Here is a 23,307-nt window from a genome sequence, read left to right as displayed (position 1 = left end):
AGTGAAGATTTAGCCTTGGTGGTTGTCTGACAGATGGCACAACTTCTTGAATTGACAAAAAATAAGGTAGAAGAAGATTAACTTAATATTTAAGCTGAAATGTATGTGTTGTTCATAATTTTTGTTAAGCTAGCCTTAGAATTTAGTCCTGAATTACATTTTCTCAAAACCTTATTTGTTTTTATTAAATTTTGTTCTATTCAGACTCAAAGGATGCCTAATGTTATATAAGCTTATTATATACAAATGATTGAACCAAAGTAATGTTTATCAGTTTAAAATTTAGGATGGTTAGGATACATTTCTAAAACAGTATATCCCAATACACACTTCTGATAACCTGCTATCTTGAGCCAAGAGTTGCATTTAAATTTACTTGGGAAGCAAAAATCAGCACCAAGTGAATTGTATGACTGAAGAATATATTATGTACCTTCTGGAAGAATTTAATTGATCATTTTAGAAAGAGGACAAATATCTAGTAACCTGAACACCAGCACTTTCCAGACTTAGCCATTTTCTATATTGGATTATCTTCAATACCATTCTGTTTGGCTGATTTTATGAAGATAAGGCTCCTTCCTTTATTAACTCAATTACTCATCTTCTACTATAAGATCTGTTTTGCCCTCACTTCTTTATTGAGCCAATTTTTCTTTAGTATTCCCAACATCTCCTTTCTCCTTATAACAATTAGCACAATCTTCGGGAGGTGGTAGCAGGAGTTAAAAATATGAATTGTTGATCTCATTCATGGTGACTGGGCTTTTATTTTTTTGGCTGTTTAAAATGGTAGGAAATTCTATTTTGGTATTCAGGAATATATTGACACTTCCTCTAAAAACTATATAATATTGCTACAATGTCTGTAGCCAACTGGATAACACTTTATGAAAAAAAAAGAAAAAGTAGAGGAGAGACAAAGAGAGAAGGAGGAGAAAAGAGGAATAGAGAATTCCTTTCTACTACTTTTCTTACCCCCAAATCAGAGCCCTGTGTATTGATGCATTGAGACAATTTATTGCTGAAGAAATTAATTCAATAGCCAGTTGCATGTTATTGGATGTTAAGATCTCTCCCCAGCCATAACAATAAAAAAGTTGGTCTTTGTGATGTTTAATTTGGACAGGATCATGGAATATCCGTTGTTTGGATAATGGCAGGTTATAACAGGACCAGTCTTCAACCAACCATCTTCCTACTGCTTGGAATTCCAGGATTGGAGGCTGCCCACAAATGGATTTCCATTCCTTTCTGCCTGGTCTACCTACTGTCACTGATGGGAAACATTGCCCTTTTATTAATTGTCAAGACAGACCACAAACTGCATGAACCTATGTACTTCTTTCTATGCATGCTCTCAGTGGCTGATCTGATGCTTACTTCTTCTACACTTCCCAAGATACTGAGTCTCTTCTGGTTCAATGACAGAGAGATCTACTTTGAAGCCTGCCTCACACAAATGTATCTTATCCATTCTCTGTCTACTATGGAATCTGGATTTATCTTGGCCATGGCTTTTGACCGATATGTAGCCATCTGCCACGCACTAAAACATTCCACTGTCTTAACACCTACAGTGATTGTAGGCTTGGGTATGTTCATTGTCTTCAGAGGCGCTGTCCTCCTCAGTCCACACCCCTTCCTACTGAGGTGGCTTTCCTACTGCAAAACTAATGTCATCTCCCATACTTATTGTGAGTTTATGGCCCTGATAAAGCTGGTTTGCACTGAAACCAAGATTCGGAGAGCCTACAGCCTAATTGTGGCATTCCTGACAGGGGGATTGGATTTCATATTGATCATCTGTTCCTATGTCCTTATTCTCTTCACTGTCTTTAATCTTCCATCCAAAGCTGCCCGCCTGAAGACCTTAAGTACCTGTGTCTCCCATGTATGGGTCATCTTGGTGTTTTACACACCAGCCTTTTTCTCTTTTCTCACTCATAGATTTGGTCACCACATTGCTCCACATATCCACATTTTTATAGCCAATATATACCTTCTCGTTCCACCTATGATGAATCCTATTATTTATGGTGTTAAAACCAAAAGAATCAGGGAGGGATTCTTTAAATTGTTAGCAGTCAAAAGTGTTTTACTTTGCAAGGTTTGTCATTCCCCAAATTACCAACAAAGATGAGAGTTTTATTAAACAGGAAATGTTGAAAATGAATCAGCATTGCCCTGAAGTAGAAAATTTTCATCTAAATTTTGGATTAATATTGGATACTAAAGATTGGCAAGTATATTGACTTCAGTGAGCAGTAGCAATTATAGAAGATACAGAAGAAGTAGAAAAAATTAGAGCAAAACTTTTAATTATTAGTATTATTTATCTTCCCTAACCTTGTATTTAGTATAGTCTTTGGGATTTATTAAGCCATGAATAATTTTATATTGAAATAATTTTAATTTTAATGAAGTCTAATTTATCTAATTTTCTTTTATGGATCATGCTTTTTGTGTTATATCTAAGACATTGCCTAACTTGGGGTTATGAAATTTTTCTGTTAAAAAATTCTTTGAAAACTTTATGTAGTTTGAGATGTGAGATTTAGATTAAGGGACATATATAATACAAAGGTAATAATCCATAATCCATGGTTGTGAACTTGAGTCTTAAATAAAATAATATACATTAATAATTCTGAACATAGTAAAATATAATTACCCCTTTATGCAACAAAGTTGTCTAATATATATTTTACCCTCCTAAATAAAAAATAGTAAGTTTTTTTAAAAAGTAAATACCCAAATCCTGTATAATAAAAGGCTAATATGCAAAGCAACCGAACAGCGGAACAACCAGTCACTATGACACGCACTGACCACCAACGGGCTGACGCTCGACACAGGACCTGCCCCCTGGTGGTCAGTGCGTTCCCACAGGGGAAACACAGCTCAGTCAGAAGCCCTGAACTGCGCTCATGGTGGGCCTGCAAGTTCAGAGGCAGTGGAGGGAGCCTCTCTGGCCTCCGCAGCAGCTTTAAGGATGTCCAACTGACAGCAGGCCAGCTCCCCACAGGAAACGGGCCTAAGCCATCAGTTGGATATCCCCCGAGGGCTCCTCCACTGTTAGAGGGCTAAGGCCAGTCTGAGGGACCCCCAAGTGCACAAATCTCATGCACTGGGCCTCTAGTAATAATATAAAAGTAAAAGTAGCAATATACATATATATATGACAACACTTGATGAGATAATAAAGTAGGTCCTTGTACTTATGCATAGAAAAATGTGAATGCGAAAGTTATAAATTCTGGTAAATCCTGGTATATTTTATCGATTACTCAAATGCCATGAGAAATATTGCATTTGGTGATATCATTTTTTAAAAAAAAAAAATGGAATTTTTTTCTATTTAAAAATGTTGAAAAACTTGTTATTCATAGTCTTAACACAACAATATACAATATTCACTTTATATATATGATAGTTAATTTTCTAGAACCGTGGTCGGCAAACTGCGGCTGGCGAGCCACATGCGGCTCTTTGGCCCCTTGAGTGTGGCTCTTCCACAAAATACCATGTGCGGGCGTGCACATACAGTGCGATTGAAACTTCGTGGCCCATGCACAGAAGTCGGTATTTTGTGGAAGAGCCGGTATTTTGTGGAAGAGCCACACTCAAGGGGACAAAGAGCCACATGTGGCTCACGAGCCCCGGTTTGCTGAGCCTCAGTTTGCCAACCACTGTTCTAGAATATCAAGTTCATGTTTTCATTTTAAAACCATGAAAAGATAATTTATGGTAACTAGTATAGCAAAGTTTTTTTTTTAAAAAACTACATTCAGAATAATAAATACAAAGCACGGTAAAATTATACATTCAGAACATTATAGTATTTATTTTATCTTCCTACCACCATTTATCCCCTTAGTCCCTCTTCCACCTCACCCACTCCCCTCCCCACCACAATCTCTACACTCTGGTTTTATTCTTTTTTTCCCCCTTTTGTTCCTCAATCCCCCCATTCCCTCTGCCTGCCCATCTCTCAGAGCTGTCAGCCCACTCTCTATCTATGAATCTGTCTCTATTTTGCTTCTTAGTTCAGTTTGTTCATTAGATTCCATATATGAGTGAAATCACATGGTTTTTCTCTTTCTCTGACTGGCTTATTTCCCTTAGCATAATATACAAAGTATTTTTTAACTACACAATGTTCAGTTGCGTATCTGAAATTTCTCTCAGATACAGAACATTTGTGGAGGGTTGGAAGTATGGAGGAATTATGTATTGCATGAGGATTCTCTCTGGTTTACATTTACTAAATTTAATAGTGATTCCCAAATTGTGACAATGACAAAACCACACCAAGAAATTTCTAAAATGCTCCTTAAAGTTCATCAACTTTGTTAGGAACCACTGATACAATTATAGCACTAATCATAATATCTGATTCATAGTAAACATATAATAAATATTGGCTACTCTTATTGTTTTTATTATGATTGAAAATGGAGAGTAAAGTTAGTAAGAGAATGCCAAATATGTTGTGAAATTAAGCTTTTTTTTAAAAAAAGTGTGTTCATGTGGCAATTTATGATAATACAATGAAAACATTAAATTACAAATCTGAGTCTGAATCATTCAATAACAAACAAAACAAACAAAGAAACAAAACCCATGGAGTTAGCTGAAGTAGTTGAAATGCCATGTTCTCTGGGTGACTGGACATTTGACGTTTCTGTGTGTATTTGGATTAAGACTTCATTGGATAGCTTCTGGAATTAAGAAAAATCATTTTAGAAATAGTTCTGATCTTAATACCTGATTTGTGATTAGACTCAGGAATGACGCTGTTAAGAAATTTAACTGCAATTGCATGTATGCATTAAGTGTAAGGTCCCCTTTAGTCTAAGTCTAATATGGATTACAAATAATTACACCACGAATCTTCTAGGCACACAACAATGCCTATTTTGAGTTGCAGTTTACTGACAAATTCTTGTTTTGATTTTATTTTCTCCCGTATATAGGCCATGAAATTCAAGATGCAATTAAAAATTAGCTCTCAGGTGTAAATGACAATGTTTTTCTCTATTATTATAACCTGTATTTCCTATTGAAAGCATTATGGCTTTTTAGAATCACTCTCATAAAGCAGTTTAATATTTACCAGTTTTATACCTACCTCTCATAATTAAGGTGAAATCATTTAGCAACTATGTTCTAGGATAAGACAGCTGGAAATATTTACCATAGGTATATCACAAAGGCTTCTGATATGATAATAAATGTTGGAGAAAGTCTCTACAATTTTTGTGAAGCAACATATCTCAAGTAGGGATCACAGGAATGTAAATTGCTTCCCTGTCTGTGATCCAGCACATTCTGCTAAAGCACCCTTCTTTTAAGAATGTGAAAAAATTGGAAAATATCAAGGAAAATGAGATGATTAGGGATATACACATCATCTCTTTAAAATAAAAACACAGCATAGCCTAAGGACATTTATAGATGTCTTCACATATTTAAAGGACCATGATAAGGAGTAGATATACCTTTTTCTGTATGGCTCCAAAAGGAAGCCAGCATATCTTTTTTTTTTTTTTTAATTATTATTCTTTACTAGAGGCCCAGTGCATGAAATTCGTGCTGGGGAAGGGGTTGTCCCTCAGCCCAGCCTGCACACTCTCCAATCGGGGACCCCTTGTGGGATGCCCTAAACTGGCCGAACATTCCTCTCGCAATCTGGGACCACTGGCTCCTAACCCTCACCTGCCTACCTGCCTGTTCGCACCTAATTGCCTCTGCTTGCCTGCCTGATTGCCTCTAACCCAGCCATGGGCAAACTATGGCCCGCGGGCTGGATCCGGCCCATTTGAAATGAATAAAACTATTGAAATAAAAGACTATACCCTTTTATGTAATGATGTTTACTTTGAATTTATATTAGTTCACACAAACACTCCATCCATGCTTTTGTTCCGGCCCTCCGTTCCAGTTTAAGAACCCATTGTGGCCCTCGAGTCAAAAAGTTTGCCCACCCCTGCCCTAACCCCTCTGCCTTATCGCCCCTAACTGCCTTCCCCTACCAGCCTAATCTTGCCCCCAACTTCCCTCCCCTGCCAGCCTGATCACCCCCAACTGCCTCTGCCTCGGCCCCATCACCATGGTTTTGTCCAGAACCAAGTCGGACATCCGGAAGAAAGCCAGTCAACCCGGTCTAATTAGCATATTACCCTTTTATTAGTATAGATAGATTATATAGGATAGGATTGCTTAAAAGGGGGGGGGGGGGAGCCTTTTCAGCAGGAGGATATGCTCTTGGCAGACAAAACACATATCTTATATCTGGACTAATAGCCAGCCATATGCACTATAGTGCTAAACCGATCATTAAAAAATTGAACCGCTTTCTTACTCCTTACACTAAACAGCTGTTGCCCTTAAAACTCCTCCTCAGCCCCCACCTTAGGTTCTGCCTTTGTAGTTCACTCAGATTAGGTTCTGATTGGTCAGTTTCTATGCCAGTCAGAGTCAAAAGCTCTGCCTCCTAGGCAGCCATTAACTCCTTGCACTTCACCCAGATTTAGTTCTGATTGGTCAGTTTCTATGCCAGTCAGCTCCTCTGGGCCTATTTCTGGGCCTATCTCTGGAGCTGATAAGAGAGGCGGGGCTGATCAGCAAGGCTGCTGGTGAGGCCCAGAGAGAAAGAGAAGCAAGAGCTGATCAACAGCTGCCACGGAGGCTGTAGATTAGACCCTGCTTCTCTCTCCAGGCCTCTCTCCAGGCCTGATCCACAGCCCCCTCAGCAATCAGTGCTGGGTAGCCGCACCCACAGCAGCAGCAATCAGTGCTGACTTCCACCACAGCGACCCAGCACTGACTGCCATGGGGGCTGCGGATCAGACACTGCTTGTCCCCTTGGGACTCTCTCAGGTCCTGATCCACAGCCCCCTTGGCAATCAGTGCTGGGTCACTGCGACGCCCACAGCACGTACTGCAGAACTAACTTCCAGTGTTTGGTTGAGCTTTTGGTCATTTTGGATGTTACAGACCCTGGCTCTTTATATATAGAGATTGTTGAAAGTATTACATATGTCCCCTTTTCCTCCATTGTTCTCTCCCAGCCTGCCCCTGCCTCCCAGCCCCAGCCTTCATCCCACCCCCACCTTATTGTCTGTGTCCTTTGGTTATGCTTATATGCATACAAGTTGATGTATTACCCCCTCAAAGACCCCTACCCCCACCCACCCTCCCCTGCCTTCCCTCTGAGGTTTGACAAGTCTGTTCTATGATTCTATGTCTCTAGATCTATCTTTTGTTCATCAGTTTATGTTGTTAATTATATCTTTAAGTAGATGTTAAAAGGGCAGGTTTCAGTTTTTTAGAATGTTTTTATTGATTTTTAGAGAGAGAGTAAGGGGTATGGATAGGGAGATAGAAACCTTTATGAGAGAGAAGCAACACCGATTGGCTGCCTCCTGCACACCCCCTACTGAGGATCAAGCCCACAACCTGGGCATGTGCCCTGAGCAGGAATGGAACCAGTGACCTCTTGGTTCATGGGTCAGTGCTCAACTACTGAGCCACACAGGCAGGGCACAGTTTTCATTTTTTAGAAAAGATAAAGAAAAAGAAATTTAACTCTCAAATAAAATTCCAAAATTTCCCATTATATACTTTGAAGTATCAAATGCAAATCTCAGTTTGTTCCTCAGGGGAGGAAGAAAAGTAGGTAGCAGGTAGCAGGCTTAACACCTGCAACAGTGATGGAGTCTCTGCTCCTTTTGTGTGGTCAGACTAAGTCTGTTAGGACACTTGGCACAGTGAGCTCTGTCTGTGTAGATAATTTCCCACTTATTTCAAAGGGATTAAGAAGTACAAGTAGGCAATTACACAATAATCTACTCCTGAAAAGTAGATATCATTATCCACCTTTTAAAGATAAGAAAATAATAAAAGATAATTGATATAATAGACAATATCTAGAGATATGAAATTTTAGAAAATATCTGGGGGGAAATATGATCAATCAGGTGATTTTGAGGCAGATATTGCACGGTTAATATTTTATTAGTATTGCTCTAAACCAGCAATTTTCAACCAGTGTGCTGCAAGAATTTTTAAAATATGCAATACCTGACTATTTAGTCAGGGAACTGACCTCTTTTCCTTAAGAATGTCAAATAAAAAATGACAAGAGCCAACACAACAATAGCCTTCTGGTGTGAATACCCTGTCTTGAACCATAAATACATAGGTCATAAAATAGAGATGTCTCTTATTGGTCACATCGCAGAAGAAGGTTGTGTCTGATTTGTTGATATTTGGTACCTGATAACCCAATGTATAAGTAGAGACACCTGATTTTTTTTTTAAATCACTTTGGATCCAAAAGGGTAGGTAATTATTTTTATTTTTATTTTTTGCAAATCAATCGCAATCATACCTATTTTTATCAGGTTAGCAAAAAATATGTTTTTGTCATTTGTTTATGTGTGTCATGAGATGAAAAATGTTAAAAAATCACTGCTCTAAACCATACTGACTCATAATTCTACTGTTGAAAAATGTGGGACTATGGAAAGCTAAATCAGTTTCATGCTGCAAAGAGAACTTTTTGCCTATATAATCAGTATATGTTTACTCTCACCAAAGTATAAGTAAATAATCACCATTATGACCCTAATGCCTTCCCAGAGACTTTTTAATTATTAGTTCCTGAGGCTAGTCCTCTGGTGGCTGCAAAGCCCTCAAAGGATGTCATCTGCCCAATCAGAACAAAGAAAGGTCCTCTCATTTATGACCATTGACAGCCATTCACATGAGGCATTCATTTTGTATTACCCTCTTGAAAGACCGTAGGCACTGGAGGAAGAAGTGGGAGGCAGCTGATTTGTCTTATAGCCTTCTGAGAGAAGAGTGCAACCCAGGCAAAAAGACCAGCCAGATGAAGAGGTAGCAGGACTACATGAGACAGCAGCATTGCTAGTGGAAAGAAAAACAGGAGAGGAATTAAAAATATTTAACACTCTATGCAGCATAGATAATGAGCAACAAATGGACTCCAGCCATAGGGCTGAAGCAGGCTCAGACACTTCTCTTGCAGTGCCAGCCTTGAATATTTTAGTGGCTACATTGTAAAGTCATTTACAGGGTATCCAACACATGGTGGGTAAAAGAAAGGCAGTCATTCAGTAACTTTTTATGGACTTACTAGTATAAACAGCTGAACAAAATATTTTGGAGATGTAAAGATATTTAAGACATAGAATAATGATGAATGAAATTATTCATACTGAGATAGTGCACAGTAGGACACCACTATGGAGATGTGTCTAGGAAATATGGCTGGATGCTTAGTTTACACTTTATAACGTGATAGTAACATAGAGATCAAGTAAAACTAAAAATCATACTCTCTTTAAATGGTCCATATATTCAAATTTGTCTTTGCTTATCAATCTGATCATATTCACATAAATTGACTTATACTAGGTTTAATAACATTGTTTTTAACCTAAAATAGGAATGTGCTTTATATTATGATTGGCTTATATATAAATAATTTTCTAATGAAGTTAAATAAATGGGCCTCATAGGTGAAAATATGCTTTGGAGACATAATCAGAGTAATAACTTTCTAATTCTCATTTGAAAATCAGCCTCTTTTGTTCTTATTAATTTATATGTTTAATAAAATTATAAGTCATTTAAATAAGCACATGTTATATTTGCAGCACTTATTAGGTGGTATTTATATAGTGGAGCAGAAATGAGATACATGACCTGTTCTTTCGTTTCCTTAAGACAGAGTCTACTCTTTCTTTTATCTTTTGGATTTTGAGTTTAAAGCAAATATTACTGGCTAATTCCACATCTCTTCACCACATACTTGAAACAGGTGCAAAATTTCCTACCACTGATTGTCAGAATAGGTATCACATATTTTAGGTATAAACAGAGAATATATGTTTTGCTCAATTTACTGAAAATAATTTCACAACACTTAGGCTAGAGCAGGTTTAGCGACTCTGAAATGTTATTTCCAAATAGAACCAATGTCCACCCAGCTACTTTCCTCCTCCTTGGAATCCCAGGGCTGGAGGCTGCTCATGTCTGGATCTCCATCCCTTTTTGCTTGGTTTATCTGCTGGCTGTGATGGGGAATTGTGTCCTTGTATTCATCATCAAGACACACCCCAGTCTTCATGAACCCATGTATCTCTTCCTCTGCATGCTCTCTGTGAATGACCTGATGCTTTGCACCACGGTGGTTCCCAAGATTCTCAGTCTCTTCTGGTTCGATGACAGAGAAATCAACTTTAAAGCTTGCCTCACCCAGATATTTTTCGTCCACTCTTTGTCCACCATGGAGTCGGGATTCCTGTTGGCTATGGCCTTTGACCGATATGTGGCCATCTGCAACCCTCTGAGGCATTCCACCATCCTGACACATGGAGTGATCATGGCTTTGAGTCTGGCCATTGTCCTACGTGGCGTTATCCTGCTGACTCCACATCCTTTCTTACTGATGAGGCTTCCCTATTGCAAAACCAACATCATTGCCCACACCTACTGTGAATTTATGGCCCTGATCAAACTGGCCTGTGCTAATACCAGGGTCCACAGATTATATGGCTTAATTCTTGCCTTCCTTACTGGTGGGCTGGACTTCATAATGATAATCTGCTCTTACATTCTCATTTTTCATGCTGTGTTTCGTCTCCCATCAAAGGAGGCCAGACTCAAGACCTTGAGCACATGTGGCTCACATGTTTGGGTCATCTTAGTGTTTTACACACCTGCCTTTTTCTCCTTTATCACCCACAGGTTTGGTCAGAACATAGCTCCACACATCCACATCTTTATAGCCAACATTTATCTTCTGATTCCTCCTATGATGAACCCTATCATCTATGGTGTTAAAACCAAAATTATCCGGCAAAGTATTCTGAAAGTACTCACAAATATGTATGTTTGAGTTTGTATGATTTTTTAAAAAATTAATCAGCAAGACAGGTGTTACCATGGAACTATGGTCTTGTTTATATTCAAGTAAATCTATATTATCTGAGAAGACAAACTTTCCAGGTAAAAATTGTGTCATATTTATTTTAAAGAGTATGGTTAATATATGAAATAAAGTAGCCCTGGCAATTGTGTGCTATTTTGTGAGAGACATGTCTATATTCAGTATAGGGTCATTTCTTAATTCATGTCTGCCCAGTACCTAGAAACCTAGAATCAAGTTCAAAATGTATAAATAGGTATATATATATAATTTTAATGGCAAGTGCTTGCTCATTTTATTATTTATTAGCTAAAATATGTACATTGACCTTGAGTAACTGATATATAGGTGTCAGTACAAATTTTATAGAGAGACAGCATTTTTTCTTGCTTTAGCAGTTAATGATCTAGGAACTAAAAGTAGAATAATAATCATGGGCAAAGTATGTATCTGAAAATTTTAAATCTCTTTTCATTTTAAAGAAATTGGGACTATGATTGAGACAGCTTATCAAATATTCTTTGGTATTTAAAAATACTTTAGCTTGTAACAAAGTCTTTGAGTTTTCTAAGTAATGTAGAGGTTTTATATAACTTAGTATGTGCCACAGCAAGATTTTAGGAGATGTTTTGTTTTAATAATAGCATATACCTTAATAAATCTTAGTTTGGAAAAAATATAAAACAAAAGAAAAGAAATAGAAATGGAAGTTATAGTGGTCAGATGGAAATCTGCATAAACTTTCCCATCCAACAAGAATATTCTGCAATCAAGTCACTTTTTTTAAAGGTTTTAAAAAGTATAGCCTTAATACTGAATATTTAGAAATATGGTACACACAGACACCTTAGTAATATAAAATTTTAAAATACTTTCTTATGAACTCTTAACATGGATGGCTGATAGTTTCCAATAGATAAAATTTTGGACAAAGGTACCAGACATTTTAAATACCATTTAGTCATTCAGACAATTAGGAAGTTTTTTAAAACATAAATATGACAAATACATGGCTTTCTGAAGTATAAATTGACATACAAATCTGTATATTTTTATAATGCTTTTCACTGAAATATCTTTAAAGAAACATTCTGTAACACGAAGTTGAAAGCTCAAATTAGATATAATGAAAGCTATGATTTTATTAAAATTGTGTAATTCACATACCAAATATTTACATAAAACCACAAACATAGTTTTGTTCTCTAAGTCTAAAATTACTACTGAAATAACTGTAAGATAAAGTTCCCAATTCAGAATGCTCATAAGGAAACACATACAGGAACAATATATGAAAAACTTTATTCTCCCTCCTGAGAAGCAGTAGAGTGACAAACTGCCCCCGGGGGTTGTCAAAGCTCTCCTAGACCTCCAGGGGAGTAGATGCTTTTGTAAAACAGAACTAACTACATCCATCACCAGAACACAAACCTATTATAAGTTTTCTTTTCCAAACTTTGTAAGAACAACTAGGATTACTTTTGAGGACAAATGCAGCATGTTATTTTTTTTCAGTTATATTAAGAAATAATCCACATACATCACTGTGTAAATTAAGGTGTACAGCATGATAATTTGATTTACATAATTGTGAAACGATCACCACAAAAGGTTTAGTCTCTATAGATAATAATAAAAAATAAAAGTAATTTCTCCTTGTGATGAGAAGCAATTTATTGTTATGATCTACTCTTATAACAGCTTTCAAATATACCATGCAGCAATGTTAACTATAGCCTTCATGTTGTACATTATATCCTAGGACTTACTTATCTTATAACCGCCTCCTCCAATTCGCTCCCCACCTCCTGCAGCATCTGTTATTAACTTGGCTTTATATGATATAGAGCATCTCAATTTATTCATAATGACAGTGACTATAAATTTTTTCTGATTATGCTGTTGAGTTTTTATTTTGTTTTTGTAAAATTTGAACAGCACTGAAAAGGTAAAGGAAAAAAAAAATTTAATGTAAATTGAATATACTTACCAAAATCACAGTGGGAATTTTGCAGTCTTCTTTTTATGAAACTATGGTTTGAGTATATATGAATTATATAATTGCCCATAATGTGGACAGTTCATGTTTACTTTTTGACACTAGATACTTACCTAACTTTTATTTGCTTCTTCCATTCCTTATATACTATCAAAGACCTCTCTCAAGTTCACCAGTGTGACCAAGTTGTCTATCTTTTTATACCTTTCATCCTTCCTTTACTTGTATTTAAAGAAAGTCTTAGGATCAGGCAAATGTAAGTGGTTTTGAAATTTTTAGAAACGGAAATATATATTTAAATGAACTTATGTACTCAACACTTAAATTTTACTTTATAATTTTGAAAATGTTAAGGATAACTCCAATATCAATATCCAATCTTTATTCACCTTAAAAAACTATTACATGATATAGATATATTAAAACTTATTTAACATATTCTCTTTTATTGAACATTCCATTCATTCTCTAAAATTTTCAATTATCTATGTAAGTATGTGTATATGTATGTAATCATTTACTTACATAAACTTTATTTTTTGAACAGTTTTAGGCTCATAGCAAAGTTGAGGAGATAGAGAGTTCCTATATACTCTCTGACCCCACAGACACAGCCTCCCCTACTATCAACATCCCACATGAAATGGAAGGTGATACATTTGTTACAATCAATTAATCTATGTTGGCACATCAATATCACTCAAAGTCCATAGTTTCCTTAGGGTTAACTCTTGGTATTGTACATTCTGTGGGTTTTGACAAATACATCATAACATGCAGAGTGTCATACAGAAGAGGTTCATTGCAGTAAAAATCTTCTGCGCTACCGCTATTCATTATTTCCTCCCCCCAGGCCCTGAAACCACTGATTTCTTTTTCTGTCTCCATGGGCTTGGCTTTTCCAGAATATCACTAACTTGGAAACAAACAGTATGTAGTCTTTTCAGATTAGCTTCTTTTCTTTAATAATATGCATTTAAGATTCCTTTATATCTTTTCATTACTTGACAGCACGTTTATTTTTAGGGCTGAATAATATTTTATTATCTGGATATACTGCAGTTTATCGAAGAACCCCTTGGTTGCTTTCAAGTTTTGGTAATTATGAATAAAGCTGCTATAAACATTCATGTGCAGATTTTCGTGTGGGCACTAGTTTTTAACACCTTTGGGTAAGTCTCAAGGAGTGTGATTGCTGCGTTGTAAAGTAAGAGTTTGTTTAGTTTTGTAAGAAACTTCCAAACTGTCCTTCAAAGTAGCTATATGATTCTGCATTCCCACAAGCAATGAGTGAGATTTCCTGTTGTTCCACACCCTCATCTGTATTTGGTGTTGACATTGTTTGGATAATCCTGATAGAGGTATTGTGGTATCTCACTGTTGTTTTAATTTCCAATTCTCTAGTAAAATATGGTACTGAGCATATTTTCACATGTTATTTGAAATCTGTATATCTTCTTTGGTGAGGTGTTTGTTTAGATCTTTTGCTTGTTAAATTGGGCTCTTTATTTTCTTGTATTTAAAATATGTTTATATTTCTGTGAGTTGTTTATCAGATATGTCCTTGTATTTTCTCCCAGCATGTGACTAATAGTCATGTCCTTTCAATAGTTTCTTTCACAAAGCAGATGTTAATGAAGTCCAACTTATCATTATTTTTTTCTTATGTAATGCATTTGGTGTTGTATCAAAAAAATTATTGCTACCCTGGCTGGGTGGCTCAGTTGGCTAGAGTATCCTCTGGATAAGCCAAGGTTTCAGGTTCGATCCCCAGTCAGGGCACATAAAGGAAACAACCCATGCGTGCATAAAATAAGTGGAACAATAAATTAATGTTTCTCTCTCCCCCTCTCATTATCTCCACTCCTCTCTCTCTAAAACAAATAAATAAAAATCATTGCTAACCCCAAGGTCATCTACATTTTCTCCTATGTTGTATTTTTGTTTCTTAGTTTTGAATTTTACATTTAAGTGTATGATTCAGTTTGACTGAATTTTTGTGAAATAAAAGAAAGTGCTGCCCAAACCGGTTTGGCTCAGTGGATAGAGTGTCAGCCTGCGGACTCAAGGGTCCCAGGTTCGATTCTGGCCAAGGGCATGTACCTTGATTGCGGGCAGCTGATCGATGTTTCTCTCTCTCATTGATGTTTCTAACTCTCTATTCTTCTCCTTTCTTCTATGTAAAAAATCAATAAAATATATTAAAAAAAAAAAAAAAGAAAGTGCTGGGCCTTGATACTAAACCAAAATTAATTTGGTTAAGTCTGAGCTTAGGCCACTGGCTTCAAAGGGGACAATTATGCATGGGCAGCAGAAAGCATCTATAAGACCTCTGGTCACCAGAGGGTAAGAGATGCAGGAGGAGAGTAAAACCAAGAAACTACAGAAATCAAGGGTTATGGTATGAAAGAATTATCTCCTTTCATGGACCATTATCATTAGTTTCTCAAAGACCCTTAACTAAAATGGATTATGACAGTAACCAAATTGGGGGCTATTTTCCAAAGCATTTAACATAGACTCAGGTACATATTAGGCATTAAATAAATATTTACTGAACATCAAATTTTTATAATCACACACATACACAAATACATATAGGTGTGTATATCTATTTTGTGTATAATATATAATATCACCATGCTTTGTATAGGTGCAATAATTTTTATGCGTACGTATGTGTGTATATTTATATATTTATATGCATATATGTGTGAATGGATGTGTTTACATATGTGTATAGAACTACATATATCTGAATACACATGATTATTTTATACACAGAAAGAGAGAGAGAACCATGCATGTTAAGTCTGACAGTATCACAGGAATCTAGTTTACTACTTTCTTTCGTGTTGTCTTCTTAGCTAAGTCCCCTATATGACTACAACTTTCATTTTAACTGAACTAGGTTTGATTGAACTAATTTTAACTAACTAGTGGGGTCAGAGGCACTTGTGTAAATAACCTGTTTCTTTAAAAATCTCCTTTAATCTCGCTCACATCAAATTTCATAACCAACTGATGTCATGGGATAGAGAAAATGTGTTCTCCCGCAGGTATCACACTTCTCAGAAGGTGAAGAAGCATCTGTTTCAGAGTTTGAGCCCCTGGGGCTTCCCCCCAGTGGGACTATAAAACCTGCATGAGCCTTCCATGCAGGTAATGATTCAAAAACTGAGTTCCTGGCTTTGATTCAACACAACACAATTAATCTGGAGGCATTAACAACTCATGTATTAACAACGAGCCAAAGAAATGAGAGGCAGTAGTGAGGAGACTGTAGCACCCTGGTATGAGGAAGAGCTTCATAGAGATGAGGAATAAATATTTAAAGTTACTGTGGATTCTTGAGACTCAGCTGTGCTGCAAATAGACTGAGAACATGCAGCAGAGGCTGACGGTGTGGTACCTCTGAAGATAAGTTAGAGACTTCTCTGGACTGCCTCGTGTTAACAGGTAAATCAGTGTAGTCCTGCTACTTGGAACAAGCCACTTGTAAGGTTAGATCAGGATGCTCTTGAGTTTTTCCTTTACCATCCTTTAGGATGTCATGTACCAGTCAACTGGTACCAACTTTGGAAAAGGAAGTGGTGCAAATGTGTCCTCTGGTGTTAAGAATAATTAATTTAGAAATAAAATGCTTACCACTAGTTTCACAATGACCATCACAATGAAATCAACTGAGATGTTGGAATAGAAAGATTTTAGGATTATTTTATGGATTTGCTATAAACCATCTTAATCCATAACACCACATTTATAAAACAATAAGTAAGCACATATGTCCTTACTGCTTCTAAGTGCCCTATGAGAATCATTCATGATAATGCCTGGGAAAAAACATTACCATCTGTTGTCCCTTTATTTTGATTACATATGGTAGAGGAACAATGGTGAAATTTTAGAGTGAATCAGGGTGTATTATATCCTTCAAGCACATGCTGAGTATGTGACTTAGGAGAAATTTAGCTTATGTAAAGTGCATGTTTCTTTTATAAATTAAAAATGATAAAGGTTACCTCATAATATTTTATACAAATCAGCAACTGGACACTTGCTAATGACTCTTAACATTTTTTGTGGTACATATTATGACACAAAAAGTAGCAAATTACTGAGCCAGCTGGTGTCTGTAATTGCATGTTGGTGTGGGAAAAACCCCATTTGATTACTTGATTGATTTAGAGCTCACCAATCTTTCTTCCCCAAAGTGTATAGTGTATTCTGAATTCTTAGGTATCGTGAGAAGCTCCTGTACTGTAGTTAGCATCTCAATATAAATTTGGTAAAAATAAATATTTAATGATTACTCTTTTGAGGACATACATATTTAGGATATACTGGTACATATATCCAAGAGTAGGAGTAACCATTAAATTACATATCTGAATTACTATGAAAACATGGATATTTTTTCAAGTCACATTTTTCTAGAGATAACAGAAAATCCAGGCAGCATACCCTTTGGGTGTGTTAATGGCTTTTCTCCTGTCTTAGAGCTATTTAGATGATTAGATGTTGTTTGTTTTATGGCCAAAATTCATCAGGGAGGAACATTTCAAAAAGTTTTGTCATTAAAAATATTGTAAATATGGAGAGCTTATTATTCCTTTATATGTTGTTTTCATTAATATATACTTAGAATAGTGATTTTCAACCTTTTTCACCTCATGGCACACATAAATTAATTATGAAAATTCTGTGAGACATCAAAAAATGTATCTATTGCCGGTCTGACAAAATATATATAAATATAATTTTGACTCATTCACATGGAAGGCTATCATTGTTTTGGCTGTTGTCATTTTTTGTTTGACAATGTAAGGAAAAAGCTGTTAGTACCCCTAACTACAAAGTCAGGTATTGGATGTCTTAAAAATTCTTCTGGAACACCGGTTGAAAATGGTTGATTTAGAGCAGTGATGGCAAACCTATAACACACGTGTCAGAGGTGACACGCGAACTCATTTTTTGGGTTGATTTTTCTTTGTTAAATGGCACTTAAATATATAAAATAAATACCAAAAATATAAGTCTTTGTTTTACTATGGTTGCAAATATCAAAACATTTCTATATGTGACATGGCACCAGAGTTAAGTTAGGGTTTTTCAAAATGCTGACATGCCGAGCTCAAAAGGTTTGCCATCACTGATTTAGAGTATACCTCATGCAAAACGTCTCAAAGTCCATAATTATTTTGGAGGGGTACTTTTCAATGAAGATGATATGAAAGTTTTTCCCCCTTGTCTTATTAGGATGCAAGGAGCTGGTGTTATTTTTCAGGATGTTCACTTAGCCTGGCTTTCATAGACAGAAGGAAAGCACCTAGTATCAGGTTCTGAGCCAAAGGCAAAGTAGTAAGCAGTTGGAGAAGATAGTTTCTACTCCAACTAGTTCTTAATGAGATTAATATCTGGGAATGAGGGATGAAATAATTCTAATTTCAGAGCTACTTACCAAGAGGCAATTAAAATTTATTTGGTTGTATTTTTACACTGAATAATTCTATATTGTATATTTACAAGAATATATGTGCCTTTGATTACTCCAGGGACAAAAGAGGGAAAGAGATGTCTTCATTTAGTCAGAATCATTATGCCTGACTTTAACTCCACGGCCTTCACCAATCCTAGTGTCTTCATCCTGATGGGCATACCTGGTCTAGAAGACATGCATATTTGGATATCTATCCCTTTCTGCTCAATGTATGTCATTGCCCTCATGGGAAACATACTCATCCTTTTTATCATCAAAACTGAGATTGCTCTTCACGAACCCATGTTTTATTTTCTTTCCATGTTGGCCATCACAGACCTCATCTTGTCAACCTCCACTCTTCCCAAGATGTTGGTTGTGTTCTGGTTCAATTACCATGAAATCAACTTCCATGCCTGCCTCACTCAGATGTTTTTCATCCATGCTTTCTCTGGGGTGGAGTCAGGGCTTCTCGTGGCCATGGCACTTGACCGGTATGTGGCAATCTGCAATCCTCTGAGACACTCATCCATTCTAACAAATTCTGTGGTGGTTCAGGTTGGCATAGTGGCACTTCTGCGTGGGTTAGTGCTAATGACACCACATCCCTTTCTGGTAAAGAGGTGGCCATATTGCAGGACCAATATCATCCCCCATACATACTGTGAGCATATGGCTGTGGTGAAGTTGGCTTGTGCTGACATTTCCATCAATAGTCTTTACAGTTTGGCAGTCATTATCTTAATTGTGGGGACTGATGTGGCATGCATCTCTCTGTCTTATATACAGATCCTCCGTACTGTTTTCAAGCTCCCTTCTAAAGATGCCAGGTTGAAGACTCTCAGTACTTGTGGGTCTCATGTTTGTGTCATCCTTACTTTCTATATCCCTGCTCTCTTCTCCTTCCTCACCCACCGATTTAGCAAGCATGTTCCACGCCACACGCACATCCTGCTGGCCAACATGTACTTGTTGGTACCCCCTATGCTGAACCCTGTTATCTATGGAGTAAGGACCAAACAGATCCGAAAATCCGTCCTACAATTATTCATGACTAAAACCAACTGAGACTTATGGGCCCTACTTTTCTACTTATTTCCCTCCTCTAATAATTTCTTTGACATAAATTTTTTGGATTATAGGATCAGCAAGATCAGGAATTATAATCTTAATTCTTCCACTTACTACCTCTGTATGTTATAGTTATATATAATTTAATCTATCTAAACATCTATAAAAGAGAAAAATGTAATAACTGTGTAAGGTTAATGATTGCAAAGTGTTTAGCACTGTTTCTAGCATATTTCAACACTTAATAAAGGTAAGATTATTTTAATATCATTCCTTCCCTGAATATGTATTTGTTCAATGTCTTTTCAAAGCATGCACATTAGTTTATCTTATAAGGTTAATCAAATAAAAGCATCCTTCTGACAGTGGCTGGTATTTTTTGTTTGCTTTGTAAATTGGAAGAATCTACAAGTAGATAATTCACCTTGGCCAATGTTGCTCAGTGGTTAAAGCATCTGTCTGCACACTAAAGGGTTGAGGGTTTGATTCCCAGACAAGGGTATCTACCTAGGGTTTCAGGTTCAATACCCAGCCCTAGCTGGGGTGTGTGCAAAGGCAACTAATGGATATATCTCACATCAATTTTTTTTTTCATCTCTCCCACTCCCTCTCTCACTCCCTACCTCTAAAATCAATGGAAAATATATTATCAGGTGGGAATTAACCAAAAAAATTAAAAATAGATAATTTAGATGACAATCAAGATTTGGTTAATTTGTACTCTCATTATAACCATAAGGGAAAGCTAAAGAGAAGTGAGCAAAAGAGAAAAATGTGTGGTAAGCCCTATCCTTTCCACCTAGCTACTGATGAGAAGGGCACATTTTAGGGAGCCCCTTGAGAATGAATATTGATTGTAACATGACTTATTCACACTGCTGGTGTGAACATTGGGCATCATTCGAACTTGTGGAAATTTGAAGAAGCAGAACTATTGTTCCTGCAATATAAGTAAAATAAAATGATGGCATTGATTTTAGCAATCATCGTTATGTACCAGGCACTTACCTAGTCTTAAAGGATGTGATAATAAACAAAAGATTACTTCCTCTAGTGGAGTTTATAACTGATTTTTGAAAAATTTCTTAAAGGATGGTAAGTAAAAGTAATGTATACTTATTATCATACTAGAGGTCCAGTGCAAGAATTTGTGCAAAGGTGGGGTCTGGCCTGCCTGCCCCGATGAGGGCCAATCGAGCCAGGTTGGTGTGTGGGAGGAGCCACTGGTGGTTGACCGCCCAGTCCCACCCCTGATCGGGGTGTTGGGGGCCAATCAGGGGCCAGGCTGGCTGGAGGGGAGGGAGGAAAGAGGCTGATTGGACCCCAGATAAGGCTGGTTGGCTGCCACAGTGCACATCATAGCCACCGGTCGTTCTGGTCGTTCTGCCATTCTGGTTGCTGGAGATTATATATATATATATAGCCTTTTAAATAGTATGTAATGCTATAAATTTTAGTCTAATTCATTTTTCAGTTACATCCTATACCTTTTGATTGTTTGTTTTCTCTCTACTTATTCTATTGGATACTGAGAAAAGAATCTTGAATTCTCCAAATATATCTGTGGATTTGGTTGTATTTCCTTTTAATTCCATCTGTTTACCTTCATGTAATTGGAGCTCTGCAGTTAGGTACATGTGCATTTAGTATTGTTACGTCTTCCTGAAGAAGTGATTCTTTTATCATTATATAACATCCATCTTTATTTTTTACAATATGTCTTATTCTGAATTCTGTTTGATATTAATGTAGCCACTTTGGTTTCTTTTAAATACTGTTTGCCTGACAAATTAACTTAACTACTTATTTATATATAAAGTGGGGTTTTGTGCACAACATATAGCTGGATTTTGCTCTTTTATCTGATTTCACTAGCTCCATCATAAATCAATGTGTTTAAACTATTTCTACTTGATATAGTTAGTGAAATGGAAGGAAAGAAGGGAAAAAATAGGGATTTCACACTTAATCTCTAAATCCAAATCTTTTTTCCTCCTTCCCTCTCTTCCTTCCTCCCTCCCTCCTTTCCTCTCTTTTATTGCTTGTGTAACCTGCTATTTCCCTGCTGGGTGCTTGTTCTTTAACCAGTGGAAGGAAAGAACATAGGGGAACTTTTTTTTTAGACTGCACATGATACCAGTCAGTTCTTCAAATTTTGACCCCCTGTTTCAACTTGCCTGATTTTCTAATTTGATAGGTGACTGCTTTGTATTTTGTCCAAATTTTAGTCTTAAACTGTGGGAGAGATTAGTTGTAGTAGAGTCATTGCATTTTAACCACACTGGACTACCTTAATTCACAAAGTTTTAAGCATAAATATAATGTAACAGTTAAAAATAAGTGCTATGTTTAAAAAACCAAGAAAAGGGGAATTAGGGGAGTGCTGTGTATGTGGTGGAAGGTGTGGCCGATGAAAATGGGGTCCTTTCACAGAGTTGCAAGATTTATTGGAATAGAAATAGAAGGCTGCCCCCCGGTTCTTGGTGTCTCATCTCTGTCAGTTCCACTTTGGAAAAAATCCAGCATTGTCTTTATCAGGCCCAGAAATAGAGCCAGTGATCAGAGATTCTTTGCCATGCCAAAGCTTAGTCCAATTCAGCCTCTGTCCCTGTCCAGCTAGCTTTGTCTTTGCACTCCACCTGGCACTACATTTCAGTACACAAGCTCCTGCTTGGAGCTGGCACTTGGCTGTTAGGCCTGCATGGCTGTTACAGAGAGAGAATATGGGAACACGAGTGCATGAATGAACACGTGTTACAGGGAGAGAGAGAGAGGGAGGGAGAGAGAGAGAGAGAGATTGCCTTTGTTAAACTTGTATTATATTATATTATCTAGGGTTTGGGCAGACCACGTGCACTTTCAAACTAACCAATCAACTTCCTAATCCTTTGAAGGCTGGTGTTGGGCCCTCCCCCTAACCAATCCATTTCCTAGATCTTCTGGGATTTTCTGTCCCTTATCTAATCTGATCCTTTTCCCAGGCTAGACAGGTCTGATCTTGGTTCCTATTATGCATGTCTCATAGTAGAAGTACCTCTTGGCTTCTACTAGCATGTGCCCAGCAGAGAATTCCCCCTTTATTGTTTTATCTCTCCCTCAATAATACTGGCTAATGACCAGTAATGATCTTTCCTGCCCCATTCAGGAAATAAGTCTGGACCCTATATGAATACTGTTACTTTCTAGTGAAGCAAGCTTGCTGTCCAACTCAGCTCCCTAGTTTATTAACTTAATACTGTCTGATTCTCTTTGATCTCTTCCTTTATTAATATCTAGCTACCTAGGCTAACAAGGGTATCTTTATATTTAGAGTTGTCAGGAAAAGAATCACTTGGCAGATGATATGTGAGAGAGTATTTAAAGGCAATGAAGGGTTTTAACAAGGCAATCTCTGATAAAAAGTATTTTAGGGTGAAGAAATAGAAAGGCAAAAACACTGTTTCACTGTTCATAAAATCTGAAAGAAATGATGAAGGCAATATAGTTTGTGAATAATGTACAAAGAGAATAATACGACAGAAAGTTCAAGGAATTTTCAGGCACCCAACGTATAGAATAGCTAGGAAACACTAATACCTTTGGCTTATATTGTGAATAAGTATGGCATTCATTGAGGATTTTTTAAAAATATATGTTTTTATAATTTTATTAATATCTGACATACAACAAAGTGAACACATTTAAATTGAATAGTTTAATGTATTTTGCCATATGTTTTCAACTATGAAACAATTGTCATAATAAATATAACAAGCATATCTTTTATCCTTTAAAATTTCCTCATGTACCTATGAA

General features: G+C 36.7%; 3 protein-coding genes across 3 annotated transcripts; all 3 read left to right on the top strand.

Moving 5' to 3' along the window:
* The first annotated feature begins 1,156 nt into the window (after positions 1–1,156).
* On the top strand, positions 1,157–2,143 carry LOC118664316 (olfactory receptor 52K2-like). The gene has a single exon (XM_036324289.1). The coding sequence runs from the start codon at positions 1,157–1,159 to the stop codon at positions 2,141–2,143; it is 987 nt and encodes a 328-aa protein (XP_036180182.1).
* Positions 2,144–9,988: 7,845 nt separating this feature from the next.
* LOC118662993 (olfactory receptor 52K2-like) lies at positions 9,989–10,933 on the top strand. The gene has a single exon (XM_036322206.1). The coding sequence runs from the start codon at positions 9,989–9,991 to the stop codon at positions 10,931–10,933; it is 945 nt and encodes a 314-aa protein (XP_036178099.1).
* Positions 10,934–18,561: 7,628 nt separating this feature from the next.
* On the top strand, positions 18,562–19,509 carry LOC118662988 (olfactory receptor 52E4-like). Its single transcript, XM_036322192.1, has one exon. It carries the CDS (start codon positions 18,562–18,564, stop codon positions 19,507–19,509), a length of 948 nt encoding a protein of 315 aa, XP_036178085.1.
* The last annotated feature ends 3,798 nt before the right edge of the window (positions 19,510–23,307 follow it).

The sequence above is a fragment of the Myotis myotis genome, unplaced genomic scaffold (assembly GCF_014108235.1).
Source record: "Myotis myotis isolate mMyoMyo1 unplaced genomic scaffold, mMyoMyo1.p scaffold_m19_p_10, whole genome shotgun sequence".
NCBI classification, from domain to species: Eukaryota; Metazoa; Chordata; class Mammalia; order Chiroptera; family Vespertilionidae; genus Myotis; species Myotis myotis.
Note: the sequence above shows the minus strand (reverse complement) of the source record. Positions and strands in the feature narration are given on the sequence as shown.